The sequence below is a fragment of the Solea solea genome, chromosome 16 (genome assembly GCF_958295425.1).
Source record: "Solea solea chromosome 16, fSolSol10.1, whole genome shotgun sequence".
In the NCBI taxonomy this organism is placed as follows: Eukaryota; Metazoa; Chordata; class Actinopteri; order Pleuronectiformes; family Soleidae; genus Solea; species Solea solea.
In genome coordinates, this window is record NC_081149.1 from 17,580,871 (window position 1) to 17,593,553 (window position 12,683).

General features: G+C 40.8%; 1 protein-coding gene across 1 annotated transcript; it reads left to right on the top strand.

The window, feature by feature from the left end:
* Positions 1–2,535: 2,535 nt before the first annotated feature.
* Positions 2,536–6,775, top strand: LOC131476070 (somatostatin receptor type 5-like). Its single transcript, XM_058654541.1, has 4 exons — positions 2,536–2,949; positions 4,491–5,168; positions 5,260–5,604; positions 5,816–6,775. Exons 2-4 carry the CDS (start codon positions 4,503–4,505, stop codon positions 5,879–5,881), a joined length of 1,077 nt encoding a protein of 358 aa, XP_058510524.1. The 5' UTR covers positions 2,536–2,949; positions 4,491–4,502; the 3' UTR covers positions 5,882–6,775.
* The last annotated feature ends 5,908 nt before the right edge of the window (positions 6,776–12,683 follow it).

The following is a 12,683-nucleotide window of genomic DNA, read 5'->3' on the forward strand; positions in this document are numbered from 1 at the left end:
ACCATAGGAAGTGCTTTGTATGGAGGGAAGTGTTGTATGTTAATCAATTAATGGAATTCCTCTGCTCCCAGTTTTATCTGAACCAGTAAAACCAGTACTTGAGGTGACATTACCTGGAGAAACAAATCTATTATTAGGTGCAGTTTAACCAAATGCATACACATTTGCACTGAACACATGGTAAATGGACTTTGAGGTCTTTCAACACCCAGTATGTTCAGCCATAATACTGTCATCCTCTAAGGTGAGTAACAGCCAACAGACGCTGAGTCACTCATTGTCACACCGACCCCGTTTCCTTTTTTGTGGTCATTATCTTCTATCAGTGGCCTTTAAATCAAACACAGCAGACTCTCAATGCCCTCTGGGGCTGAGCGTGAACACTGTGAATATTAATCACCACAGTTAAGATCAGACCGCTGGAAGAGTGTAAAAACAAAAAAAACAAAAAAATGGTCTGTTTGTGTAAACACTACACTCACGGGTCACATTATTAGGCACACAGGTCTTCTGTCGAAGCTCACCGCTTACAAGGTTTGACATGCTGTGCGTTCTAAAAGGGTCTTGTGCATAATTTGGCTGTAACAAATGGACATTTGTGTTACTGTTACCGTCCTGTCATTTGATAGCTACCCATTGGATTTTTATAGATCAATCAAACACAAATCCAAGCTCTCTTTTCTCCCATCGTCCATCACATTTCTCATTTAACAACCTGCTCTATGTCTGTTAGCTCCCGGAAAATCTTGTGCAGTTTTTCTTGTTTTTAGGCGTCTTCCTAGGTTTTAATATCCCTGGTTTTATGTTTTATGTAAATACACCAAATGGACCGTGACGACACCTCAGTTTGATTCGTATGATTCAAGTATGTTGTTTTTAAATTAAACGTCACCTGGTGTGGCACTGCGGTCCAAGGCAAATTACCCTGTGGGATAATAATGTAAATCTTAAATCTTAAATCTTGAAACAGTCTGTCCATTATCCTCTGACATCCTGGAATTATCTGTGAATCCCAGAAAAAAACAGTAAATCAAAGTTTTCTAAAATAACAACCCTGTCATGTTTGGTCATTTAAATCACTTTTTTCTCCCATTATCGTGGTCAGTTTGAACCATATGCCTAGTTGTACCTTATAAAGTGGCAAGTGAGGGTATACCATATCTATGTATGATATGAATCATATGCTTTAAAAATGGTGACGCTGGACTGGGTACAGTCAGCTTTCATGAACAGGAAACAGTGTAAGCTCCAGGATTAAGTCTTCTGTCACAGTGTAACCATCACTGAAACTGGTTCACTAATCTGCTGCTTTTTTTTTTAGTTCTATCATTTATTAGTATAAACAAAACTAATCTATGCAATGAAATTAGATCCCTGCAGATAATGCAATAAAAACGAGCCGCTACATTTAAATAAAGGTGCTTAAGGAAATGTTGTCCTCTTGGCTGGTATTTGGTATCTTTGAAATATTGATTAGGCATCTCCCACAGATTCACACTATCCTCAGAACTCTTGTTTCACACTGCACCTGTCATCATCATCAAAGCCACTATCAATGTAGTCAGTGTAACCTTGAAAATAAGCTCCAGGATGACCCGCATGGGATAAAAGACGGTGTAAATGAGCCATGTCGTAGTCTTGAGCTCTGTATTTACCTCTGTGTGTGCCGCTGCCCAGTTAGTTGAGTTAAAACCTGTCAAACAGGACCCATAAACTATAAGACATCATCAACATCCCACTTTCCCCTCATCATCCTCTTTGATGCTTTATGGAAAATTCAGAAATGCAGTACATACTGTCTAACACAAACACACACACACACACACACACACACACACACACACAAATAAATGCATGCAGGTTTATACAGCTACTCTACGTAGGACACTGACGTCCACTCATTTGGACAGCCTAGGCACAACTCTAATCTTAGCTCTGAGACAGAAATAAGGTTCTGCCTCATTAGGACCAGGTTTTGGTTTCCATTACAGACTACTGGTCCAGGCAAGGTCATGTATGTTTATGCCAGAAAAGCTCCCTTGCCCTAACCTTAATCATCACAACTAAACATATACCCTAACCCTAAAAACAAAGTCTTAACTTTGAAGTGAAAGTTAACTTTTTTTCCACAGTCCCCACCAATTCAGACATTTGACCTCCAGCCATGCACTTCTAGTATTGAATTTGACTCTATGTCTATTTATATGCCAGTTGCAAATCATGTTTTTTTTTTTATTATTTCCCTTTGGTACCCCTGGGGTACAAGTGCCCCAGTCTGGGACTCACTGACCTAGATGACACCAACATGAAGCAAGGGTGCTTAAAAGTAGGCAGTTTCCCTGTGCAATTACCATAAACTCTCCCTCAACATGGAATTTCATCTCCATCAAGGTGAGTGATTCCTTGCAGTTATGAATTATCTCATTCCTTCTCATGGTCTAACAAGTTTCAAGTCTCTACATCACAGGGAAAGGAAAATAACTGGGGGGAAAAGATGAACTTTTACGCGCAAATCTGGATTTGACAGCCAGTGTTTAGGTAATTGCAACCGCCAATGGGGCGGGAGGCTGGGTGACGCTCTCCAAATAAATACCCGCTGTGCGTGGCGTTCAGTAATCAGGGGTTGACTTGTGAAGAGCAAGAGAACGGCATTTCATTTACGCGCAATTCCCTTAAGAGCTGAGTGTTCAGAAACTCCAGGACGGTTACAGATGGCGTTAGTTTTTGCGCCTCACGCTCTCTCGCTCTCTCTTGAGAGTTCATCGCTCCGACACCGAGAAAATGCGTCAAGATGAAAAGTCATGCGTGAGGTGGTTTTTCTTTCAAGAGACGCGGGGAAAGAACGAGAGAGTCCATTGTAATCTCAGACAAGGTGCGCGGGTCCAACACCGTACCAGCAGAGGAGACGCGCGCAACGCCACCGGACAACGGAGTGGATAGGACGCACAGGTAGGTTGAATCCCATCAACTATTGTCATGACATTTTCAACGTGATTGTGCAATAGAATTTAAACTCAGTGTGTAGGAGAAAGGGGTGGGCGCGAATTACATGTTGGCATCATCATTTATTTTAAGTCATTTATTTCCAAAAGAGGACGCGGGGCTTTACGCCCCTTTTAAGTTGTATTATTTTCACATGTAACGAGCCAATCATGACTCTAATGACTGTGGGCTATAGCTATTAATGTGGTTTTTTAATAGTTTGGTGGACAAAAATGTCAAGCCCGATGCAGTCTGAAGGGGACTCGCAGTGTTTGTTTTGTCAACAACATGCTGGGGGCTGCGCGTCACTGTCGTGTTTTGGAGCGCGGTTCAGTGAATCTGCACGTCAGACCATTTATTGGTGCAACACATTTTCATCGCCTCGGGATGAAATGTCTGACAACCGACAGTCACACGATTGTTATCACAAGGATTATTATTATTATTATTATTATTATTGTTTATTTTGTATGTAAGGTCAACCAAAAAGCACAGGTAAGGCGAAAGGCCATTCTCAATGAGGCAGCATGGATTATTATTGGATTAGTTTTGCAGTTGGCCATTTGTCAATGTATCCTTTTTCGATTTCTCTGGAAACATCATGATGTAGTCTATACAAACAATTAATAGACAAATAAAAACATTTTTTTCGATTCTGAGCAAAGCATTGTGGCCATCAAACAGCAAGTAAATATCAAGAAAAGAGAACTATGTGAATAGTGACCCAGCTATCATTTGGTATGTATGTAAAAATGTGAACGGCATCAAAGAGACACAGAAATATGAATTTTGTTATGGTAATGGTTAATGGTTGCACATAATGGTAACATCAGAGCAGCCATTTCGTACTAAAAGTCATCATCCTTGGAACCTTTAACCTCCTGTTGAATGTTTCACCTTCATTCTGCGTTCACTCTTTGCCACACAAGTGACAAGGACTCACAGAATTATCATTGGAGCATTTAATATCAGTTTCTTTACAGAAGGTATTTTCGGAGAAAGTCATTATCTGTTGTAAACATGTGTGGCCCAAAACCCCGCTCTTAACAGGCTAACTGATAAAATCTGGTTTATTTTTGACAGCATTAGCTCTTTAAAGATGTGGGCTGCCCCCATTGTGGACATCTAATCTCATGTGCTTAAAGTGACAGTTCAGGTTTCAAGTGTAGTTGTATGAAGCACTGTAAACAGACTGGCACCAGCATGGAACAACGGTGGCCGTCACTGCAAACATGGCTGCACGTGGGGACTTAAGGAAAAACAGGTTATAGCCACGTAACAGAGGACTCACCTGACTTAAGTCTATATCTTAGGAGTCGGCTTTTTCTCACTGATTGACAGCTTTTTCTGCCTGAAAGTGCAGAAAAGTGGCAACTTGCCCTTCTTTCCTGGTAAATATGGGTATCTTTCCCAGAGAGCAACCGCGTGTTGCAATCAGATGCACTTTACATTTTCTGAAACATTTATATTATATGTTATAATTGTATGTCTGTGTCCCCCCCCGTAAGCTATTTCTTAATATGATCCAAACGGATCTTGGCGCACCAAACTTCAAGATGGACGGCCACAACTGGACATCGATGCCTGAGAACGTCACCGAGCCGGAGCCGCTGCCCTTCAGTGTGGACACCGCAGTCATCTACACCATTGTCTTCATTGTGGGTTTTCTGGGTAACACATTGGTCATCTACGTGGTGATCCGCTACGTCAAGATGAAAACGGTGACAAACATGTACATTCTCAATTTAGCCCTGGCAGATGAACTCTACATCTTAGGAATCCCCTTCCTTGGCACCAATAGTGCACTTTCCTATTGGCCATATGGGGATTTCTTCTGCAAGGTGTGCATGACTGCTGATGCCATGAGCCAGTTCAGCTCCACCTTTTGCCTGACTGTAATGAGCATTGACCGCTACCTGGCTGTGGTTTATCCTATTCGCAGTACCAAATGGCGGAATCCTCAGGTGGCCAAGATTTTTAATATCATGGTGTGGGTTGTTTCCTTCCTGATTGTGTTGCCAGTCACCATTTACTCGCATGTTCAGAAGGAGTTCAACACCTGCAACATAAGCTGGCCTGAGCCACGTGATTCGTGGTCCATTGCCTTCATCCTCTATACATCCATCCTGGGCTTTTTTGGTCCCGTCTTTGTCATCAGCCTGTGCTACCTGTTGATTGTCATCAAGGTAATGGGAAAGACGACCCAGTCACTCGGTTTTTCAAATTCTTTATGTGGTTATGTTGTCACGATCTAATAATGAACCGTGTCACTTTCAGGTGAGGTCTGCAGGTGTGCGCGCGGGCGTGACAAATCGGCGTAGGTCGGAGCGCAAGGTGACGAAGATGGTGGTGATCATCGTGTTGGTGTTTGTCATATGTTGGCTGCCCTTCTTCATTACCAACATTGTCAACCTGGTTTATATCATCCCTGAGAGTAAAACCACCGCTACAGTCTACTTCGTCCTGGTCATCCTCACCTATGTCAACTCCTGTGCCAACCCGATCCTCTACGGCTTCCTCTCTGACAACTTCAAGCAGAGCTTCCAGAAGGTCTTCTGCTTTCACAAACCAAATGGCGTTAGCGCCACAGAGCAGATGGGAATTAGACACGCTGCACCCAAGGTAAAAGACCTTTTTTTTCTTCTCTTTCAAATCACACGCAGAGAAAATAAAAAATTGAATTCACTTTGCACGTCTTTTTGCCAAATTGTCCCATGTGTATATTATAGTGAAATCCATACTGCTAATGTGTGCACGTGCAAGTGCAAAAAACGGATGAAGCCCAAGTCTCAGATTATCACCCTCAACAGTAACAGTCAGTGTTTTTCTGCAGTCTCTCCAGGTGGAGAACTCGGACAGAGAGGCGTTCACTTCAAAACCAGCAATGAATGGCCAGTGAACTCTTGTGACCCACCATGTGCTCGTGTGGAATTTCCTGTGGTCCTGTTTTTGTTTGGTGCATCTTTATGGTTTGTCCTCCCCCCCCCCCTCTCTGAATGGGACCAAATGAGTAATGCTGGATGAACAGCTATTTACAGCATTCATGGTGAAGGCCTGCATTTTTGTTTTTGTACTTTATGCCTTTGTATTGTTTTATGTCAACAACTGGTCTCAGTATGGAAATTTAAGACGCTGCACATTCTCAGTCAGCATGAACGAGGCTTTTATTGTCAACACGAGCAAAGACGGGCTTTTTTGCTTCTACTTGTTTCTATATTTGATCAAATTAGAAGCAACCATCTGTGATCTGTTCCATTTGCTGCTGTTTAATGCATTTCACAAGAATTTCTACATGTTTACCCGTTGCCATAATGAATTCATTATATGCACATTTCGGCACTAAGAACATCTGTGCAGAAAGTTTTGAGTTAACAGTTAACGTCAATCTCTGCTGAAGAATCAGAACTCTGCTACACTGTATAATCACATCAGTGGCGGTCGCTATGGTCTGTGACCCAGGGGAAGCTCATCTTGACACCTTTATACATAAATGATATAGTTGATTGTTATAGCAAACTTTTAGTAATGAAATGTAAACGCACCAGTACATATTTGACCATTTATTTTGTGACATTTTAGAGGAAGCACAGCTTCCCCTGCCGTCATCGTCTGATTCATATAAATATTATAATGTTTCCTGGGATTGTGCAACACTGAATGTTGCATATTTGACCTTAAATGGACAAACATTAGAGTGTCTCTGCTTTGTTCTCACCAGTCTTTTATTAGCATTAAATTTGATCTGTTGTAATCAGACTGGTATCTGTTCCACTGGGTACCATAAAGCTTGTTACCCGTCAGTCTGGTGTGCTTCTTGTGACATTTTGTTTTTAACTTTAACAAAGCTGTGAAAAATGCTTAAAGATCGCCAGTTATTCATCTCTAATGGATGAATCTCTTCGCTCTGACATTGGTGAATCGATGACGACATCTTTTGGATGAGAAGACCTGACCAACATATCATGTTCTTCCTCTTTGTTTAGCTTGTCTTACTTGACTAGGAGCTTTGATATTTGATGCCATCATCACTGAGGAGGTCCTGGACAACACTGCAGCAGCTCCGCAGCTGAAACTTGACTTGAGGGAAGACAGAGTTGTGGAGACTGGACAAATTAGAGAAGACCAGAGATTTATTTGTGTAAGAAACACTGTGAATTTTAAGAGGATAGAAGATGGTAATTCCGACATGCCTGTGGAGCCTTGAGCTCCATGTCCTTGTACAGATAAGAAAAACACTATTGTGTTCTCATCATGGATACTGCAGTCGCCGTCTTCTTCTTCTGTTGGCTTCTTCCTTCAGGGGTCGCCACAGCGGATCATCTGCCTCCATCTTATCCTCTCCCTTGTGTCCTCTTCTGATTGTCCTCATGTGCTCCCTCACAACATCATGAACTTCTCTGTGGTCTTCCTGCTGACACGTGCTTGCATGATGCAAAGCTATTTGTTGCTGTGATTTGTGATTGTCATGGCAGGGTTATGTTTTTGTACGTTAGTGAAATAGAAAGGTGGCAGCTTCACACTTCAGTGTCAATGTCCCTCGACAAAAAAAAAACTTTCATTTGTTAAACATGTTAAGGAGCTTCTGTTACAAAATGTAGAGGGAGCAAGTCATTTCAGATGTATTATGTGTTATGGTGTTAGTGAATAAATGCTTACCACAGAAATAAAAAATAATAATAATGATCTTGGAAAAGTGTTACTGGCAAAGTATATTGTCTCCATGTGCGTTCTGTTTTGTTTAATGTGTTGTTGGTGGCGGTGTTTGATTGTTCTTCCCCCTGCTTAATGATTCAGCAGTAATTTCAGTGTTAATAAATGTGACAATGTCAACAACAGTGTGGCGTGGACATTTTGTAAAAAAAAGTAGCAAGGCTAATGTTGTCACTGATGGCTCAGTTGATTCCCAGGAAGATTTTGGTCACTTCATTACAAGTATGATAAGAAGGATAAGGATTACAGCACTAAGTGTGGATACTTGGATTAAAGGAGAAGAAAATATTTTCAGTGTTGCATACTGCAGGGTTTGTTTTAGTCTTTGAACAATTAAATGTAGTTGTACATCCCATAACATAACGTTTTGTAGGTTTAAATATATTTAAAACATGAATAAAACAGGGTTGTATATTCTGTGCATGTGGAAAACGTTTAATATTATAAAAAAAAGAAAAAGGATGCGGGGTGTAACAATGTAAAAACAAAACCTTAGTATATTTTAAAAGACAAAGGCAGAGACAAACTGGAACGTAACCTTATATAAAAAGATGATTAACAGTGAATTAGCATAATATTGTAAACTTAAAACCAGCTGCTCCAAAAGTAGCCGATTGGCCTATGAGAGAGAGGAAAACACCATCAGCCAGATCAAACCAAACTCCGGCCACTAAAGTAAAAATGCACCTTTTATCCACTGGAGAAAATATCACACGTACCGTTGTTAATAAGAAAAAAAGGTCAAACGACGTAAACACACAGCTTCTCAAGGGTAACCAGATGTCCACAGCTTGACGGCTGAATTGGAGGCACCTGTGGAACAAGCAGAATGGGCGGACCCACAAAGCGAACAGCAAACACAGGAAAAAGGATGCCCCCCTGGCACCTAACATGTACTAACAAAGATATATTTGAAAAATTAGAAAATTAGAACCTAAAGCTTTGTATTCCCCGTTGGACGATAAACACTGACACTCAGCATTATGACAGGCAACATTTATTATGTCATATGGGGAGGTAAGATATGTTTGGGTTAGGGGTGGTTGAGAAATGATTTATTAAAAATCAACTAATACTGCAAAGGTCAATTAAAAATGAAGCTTAGGGTTAAAAGTGGTGGAAAACAATAAGATGGGGACATTAATGAATTCCAAAGCACTCTACGATGTTTATTATTTTCCGTGACTTTTCCACTGCTCGTTTTTAAATCCTTCATGTCTTCCCTCATTACTGTATTTCTGTAACATATTCCCTTAGCCCTTATTTCAGGTGTGTTTACTGACAACCTGTTTTTATGGCACGGCATGAGGGTAGAGACACTCTGTGGGCCCTTTGGAGCTTCTTTAGTGTTTGTGGTCATTCTACACTTCCAACAATCTCAATGTGAAATAAAAAAACCCAGTATTTTTTGATTAAATCATGCAATGGGGAAGTTTGTATTATGCATGGGCTCGGAGGACACTCTCATCGATGCGCTCGCTCTCGGTGAGCAGACGTAAACTGGACCTGACCTGCTTCAAACTCAACAACAACACTTTGACTGCTCGTGTGTTGGACACACACAATGTGTTTGTTGATGCGGGGGAGACCGATGCGAAGTCGGTGAGACAAGTGAGACGAGGGCGAGGAGTTTTGTCTCGCTAAGTAAACCACGTGTCTTTCAGGGTGGTGACAGTGTGGAAAGGAATTCAAGCATTTATTTTGGAGGCGGTGAGGGAGATGTAAACAGTTGCTCAAGAGTCTCAAGAGCGCCGACATATTTGTGCGTCCTGATACTAATACTGGAAAATTAAGGACGCACATTTGGGAAAATGAAATGAATGTTCAGCCTCTGAACAATTTCCTGATATAGACATATAGTAAAGGTGGTCAAAGGAAAATCCTGCTGTATACCTCTCAATATCTGCATAATTCAAAGGTCCAGTGTATATACAATAATCATACTGTTCTTTTGAGTATACAATCACTTCAATGTAGTTTCTATTACGGCATAATGAGTCATTTATAACTATATATGGAGTGGCTGCCGTGTTTTTGAATGGACCGACTAAACTATCTAAAGGCTATTACAGTAAGTTCCCCAACATGCTTGGGAGGGAAGGCTCTACATCTTCAACATGCAACTTGGCCAATACATGCTGGTAAATCTTACACACTGTACCTTTAAGCCCTCGAGAGATACACAGAGTTCATTCCCCCGTAAACCTCAAATTGGCTTTTAAAAACATCAGAAGCAGAGACACATCAGACCTCCGATCCCTTTTTAAATGTATCTTCAGACTGACGTTGTTAGTGCTGATCACAAAATCAATAGCTAATCAGAACGAGGACATTTTATTAATTAAAATTGTCCTATTAGTGTAGTAAATACAAAACATGCTCTTCCACTTACTTTCAGATTGTCCTTATTATGTTGAGTCTTTTAAACATTTGAGATTGATAATGCCAAATATACAGTACTGGCAACTTTAATTTTTAGTTTCCTTAAACAGACACTCATTATGGCCCCTTAACAAAGGCAAAACAATGGAGTCTATCCAAAGAGCCTGGCTGTGTAGACCCAAGTATGTGTTGCTGCTCCATAAATGATTATCAGGTGCCTTATTATTATTAAAAGATACCTTGTTATTTCCCACAAGTGTCTTGTGCTGTATCATGGCCAACAACCATATGTACAGTAGTAGTCTGAATGAAAACTAACTAAGACACAGAGGGCATGACATGGAATATTGATGAATGGAACATGAGGGGTTACCGGAGGAGAGGTGTTTTTCACACTCATGGCACAATCAAAGCAGCATTAACCAGCAGATTTGACGTAACACTAAATCAAAAGTGCTGCTAATCAGCTCTGCAGCTGTACGCCAGAACAGTCTGCCAAAGACAATCACAGATGTATTAGTGATCAAATGATTGTTGTGAAGACTAAGCGCTGTAATCATAAGGCTCACATGGATTGAGGATTATTCATGGCAAGAGCAATAAATCAGCACTGATGTCTCGCAGCCTTGTGCAGTGTGTGCTGATTTGGAATTCAAATGAAAGTCAGCAAACGCACGGAGCAGGGCCACTGAAATCATTAGAAGGGTCGAAAAGAAAAGTGTGTTTTGCCCAGAGTGGTTAATTAAAGCAAAGCACTGCACGCTTGTCCACCCCGATGAGAGGAGTGGAGCCCATTCCAATAGACAGCTAAAACCTAAGCGGTAAATAGTCAAAACATTGCAATTGGAATGGATTTGCAACTCCAATGGACGCATGTGTGTTTCTATTATCATCTATTATCACACTCTCACTCTGAATGTTCTATTTTAGTCCCATAGTATCAAAGTAAATATTGTATGTTATATTAAAAAGTGTTGCATACAAAATAGACATTCCTCACACTGGCATCTTTCAGACTGTGTCACCAGCAGAGGACGTGTTTGTGCTTTGCAAGAATTAACAAGACTCACAAGTCTGTAGGAAAGGTGGAGATTACAGGGGATTCACTGCTATTTGTTTTGTCCTCGGGTAAAAAAAAAAATGGAGTTTGTTTATAATTTTGTCTTTTGCAGGACGCTGTGTGTGTGTGTGTGTATGTGTGTGCGTCTGTGTTTGCTGACCTATGCAGCCATTTAGGTGAAGCTGTGACAAATACTAAACTAGGACTGTCTCTGGGGGATTCTCCCCCGATGGCAGCGACTGTCTTCATTTGTATAAACACTGAGCCATATGGCTGACTGACGCTGATGACAAACGCTGTGTTTGTGTTCAAGGTATTAATCATATTGTGGGGACCTAAATCTGTTTACACATGATGGGGTCTAACTTATGAGGACAAAGGTCCCCATGATGTAAATGAGCACAGATGAAGGTGAAGACATGTTGTGTGGTTGGCTTAGGGTTAGGCCAGTGGTAGTTATGGTTAGCGTTACAGGAAATGAGTGTAGGTCAATGAATGGAATGTCCCTCTGAAGTCATGGAAACCAGACTGTGTGTGTGTGTGTGAGAGAGAGATGGAGAGAGAGAGTGCTGATAGATGACTATCAACTCATGTCTTTCCTGAAGCAGAAAAAAGGTCAGCACATCACCACAGTTCATTTATTTTCCGTAACATTTGGCAGGTTTCTGTTTGAAAGCCTGTTAAACAGAGAGCATCCTGTGGTCACCCCCCCCTCATGACCTCAACAACCTCTGTCAGAAATGTTAGTTCTGAGGGGGGGGGTTATGATTGTGTGTTGTGGGCGTTGGTGGCAGATTTTTCAGGATATAAAATGTGAACATTTAAATATTACAACTAAAAGTAGCCTCCTGACTACAATTCAACATCGGACTATGCAACGATGAAACTGTATTTTCTGCAACGGCACTGCAAACTGTTATTTCAAAAGGAAAAGAAGCAACAACAACAACAACAGATGATGGAAATATGATTTCACTAGTGTTAGGACAAGAATTTTAACAGAATAAGCCACTACTCGTCCCTGAAACTGTTAAACAGGATTTCTGAGCCCTCTAAACATAACCTACAATTATAGCCACAGAGTTATGCTATGCTAAAACTACAATGAATATTAATGCTATGTATAGTCTTACTAGTTTTGAAGTTAATTGTTTGGCCCGGTGACAAATTAACATGTAGACTAGGAGAGCCGGGATCAAACCCTGTCCTTCTTGAAAGATGATGGTTGAAAACACTAACACAGCCCCCTTGTAACAATTTCTGCTGTGTGTGTTGCATTATAATCACCTAAATAGATAGAGAAAGAGAGAGAGAGAGAGATATGCATAAAGACAAATGGACTGGTGTTTGTCACTGGAAGAGTGAGCACTAGTCAAACTCCGTAACTTTAACGTTTAAATTAATTTAATATCTGGGTGAATGTGTGTGTGTGTTCATTTTTTATGTATTAATTTATTTGACTGTATTTCATGTTATTATATTTGTCTTGGTTTTACTGTATGCTCATTGGCCTTGGTCCGATAATAAAGATGTGATATACCATAATTAC

What these genes read in the sequence shown, in the direction of transcription:
- LOC131476070 (XM_058654541.1), top strand. Translation starts at nt 4,503, where the DNA reads ATGATCCAAACGGATCTTGGCGCACCAAACTTCAAGATGGACGGCCAC. An exon ending in ACCTGTTGATTGTCATCAAG is followed by an intron (nt 5,169 to 5,259) that starts GTAATGGGAAAG and finishes TGTCACTTTCAG; the next exon opens with GTGAGGTCTGCAGGTGTGCG. An exon ending in TTAGACACGCTGCACCCAAG is followed by an intron (nt 5,605 to 5,815) that starts GTAAAAGACCTT and finishes GTTTTTCTGCAG; the next exon opens with TCTCTCCAGGTGGAGAACTC.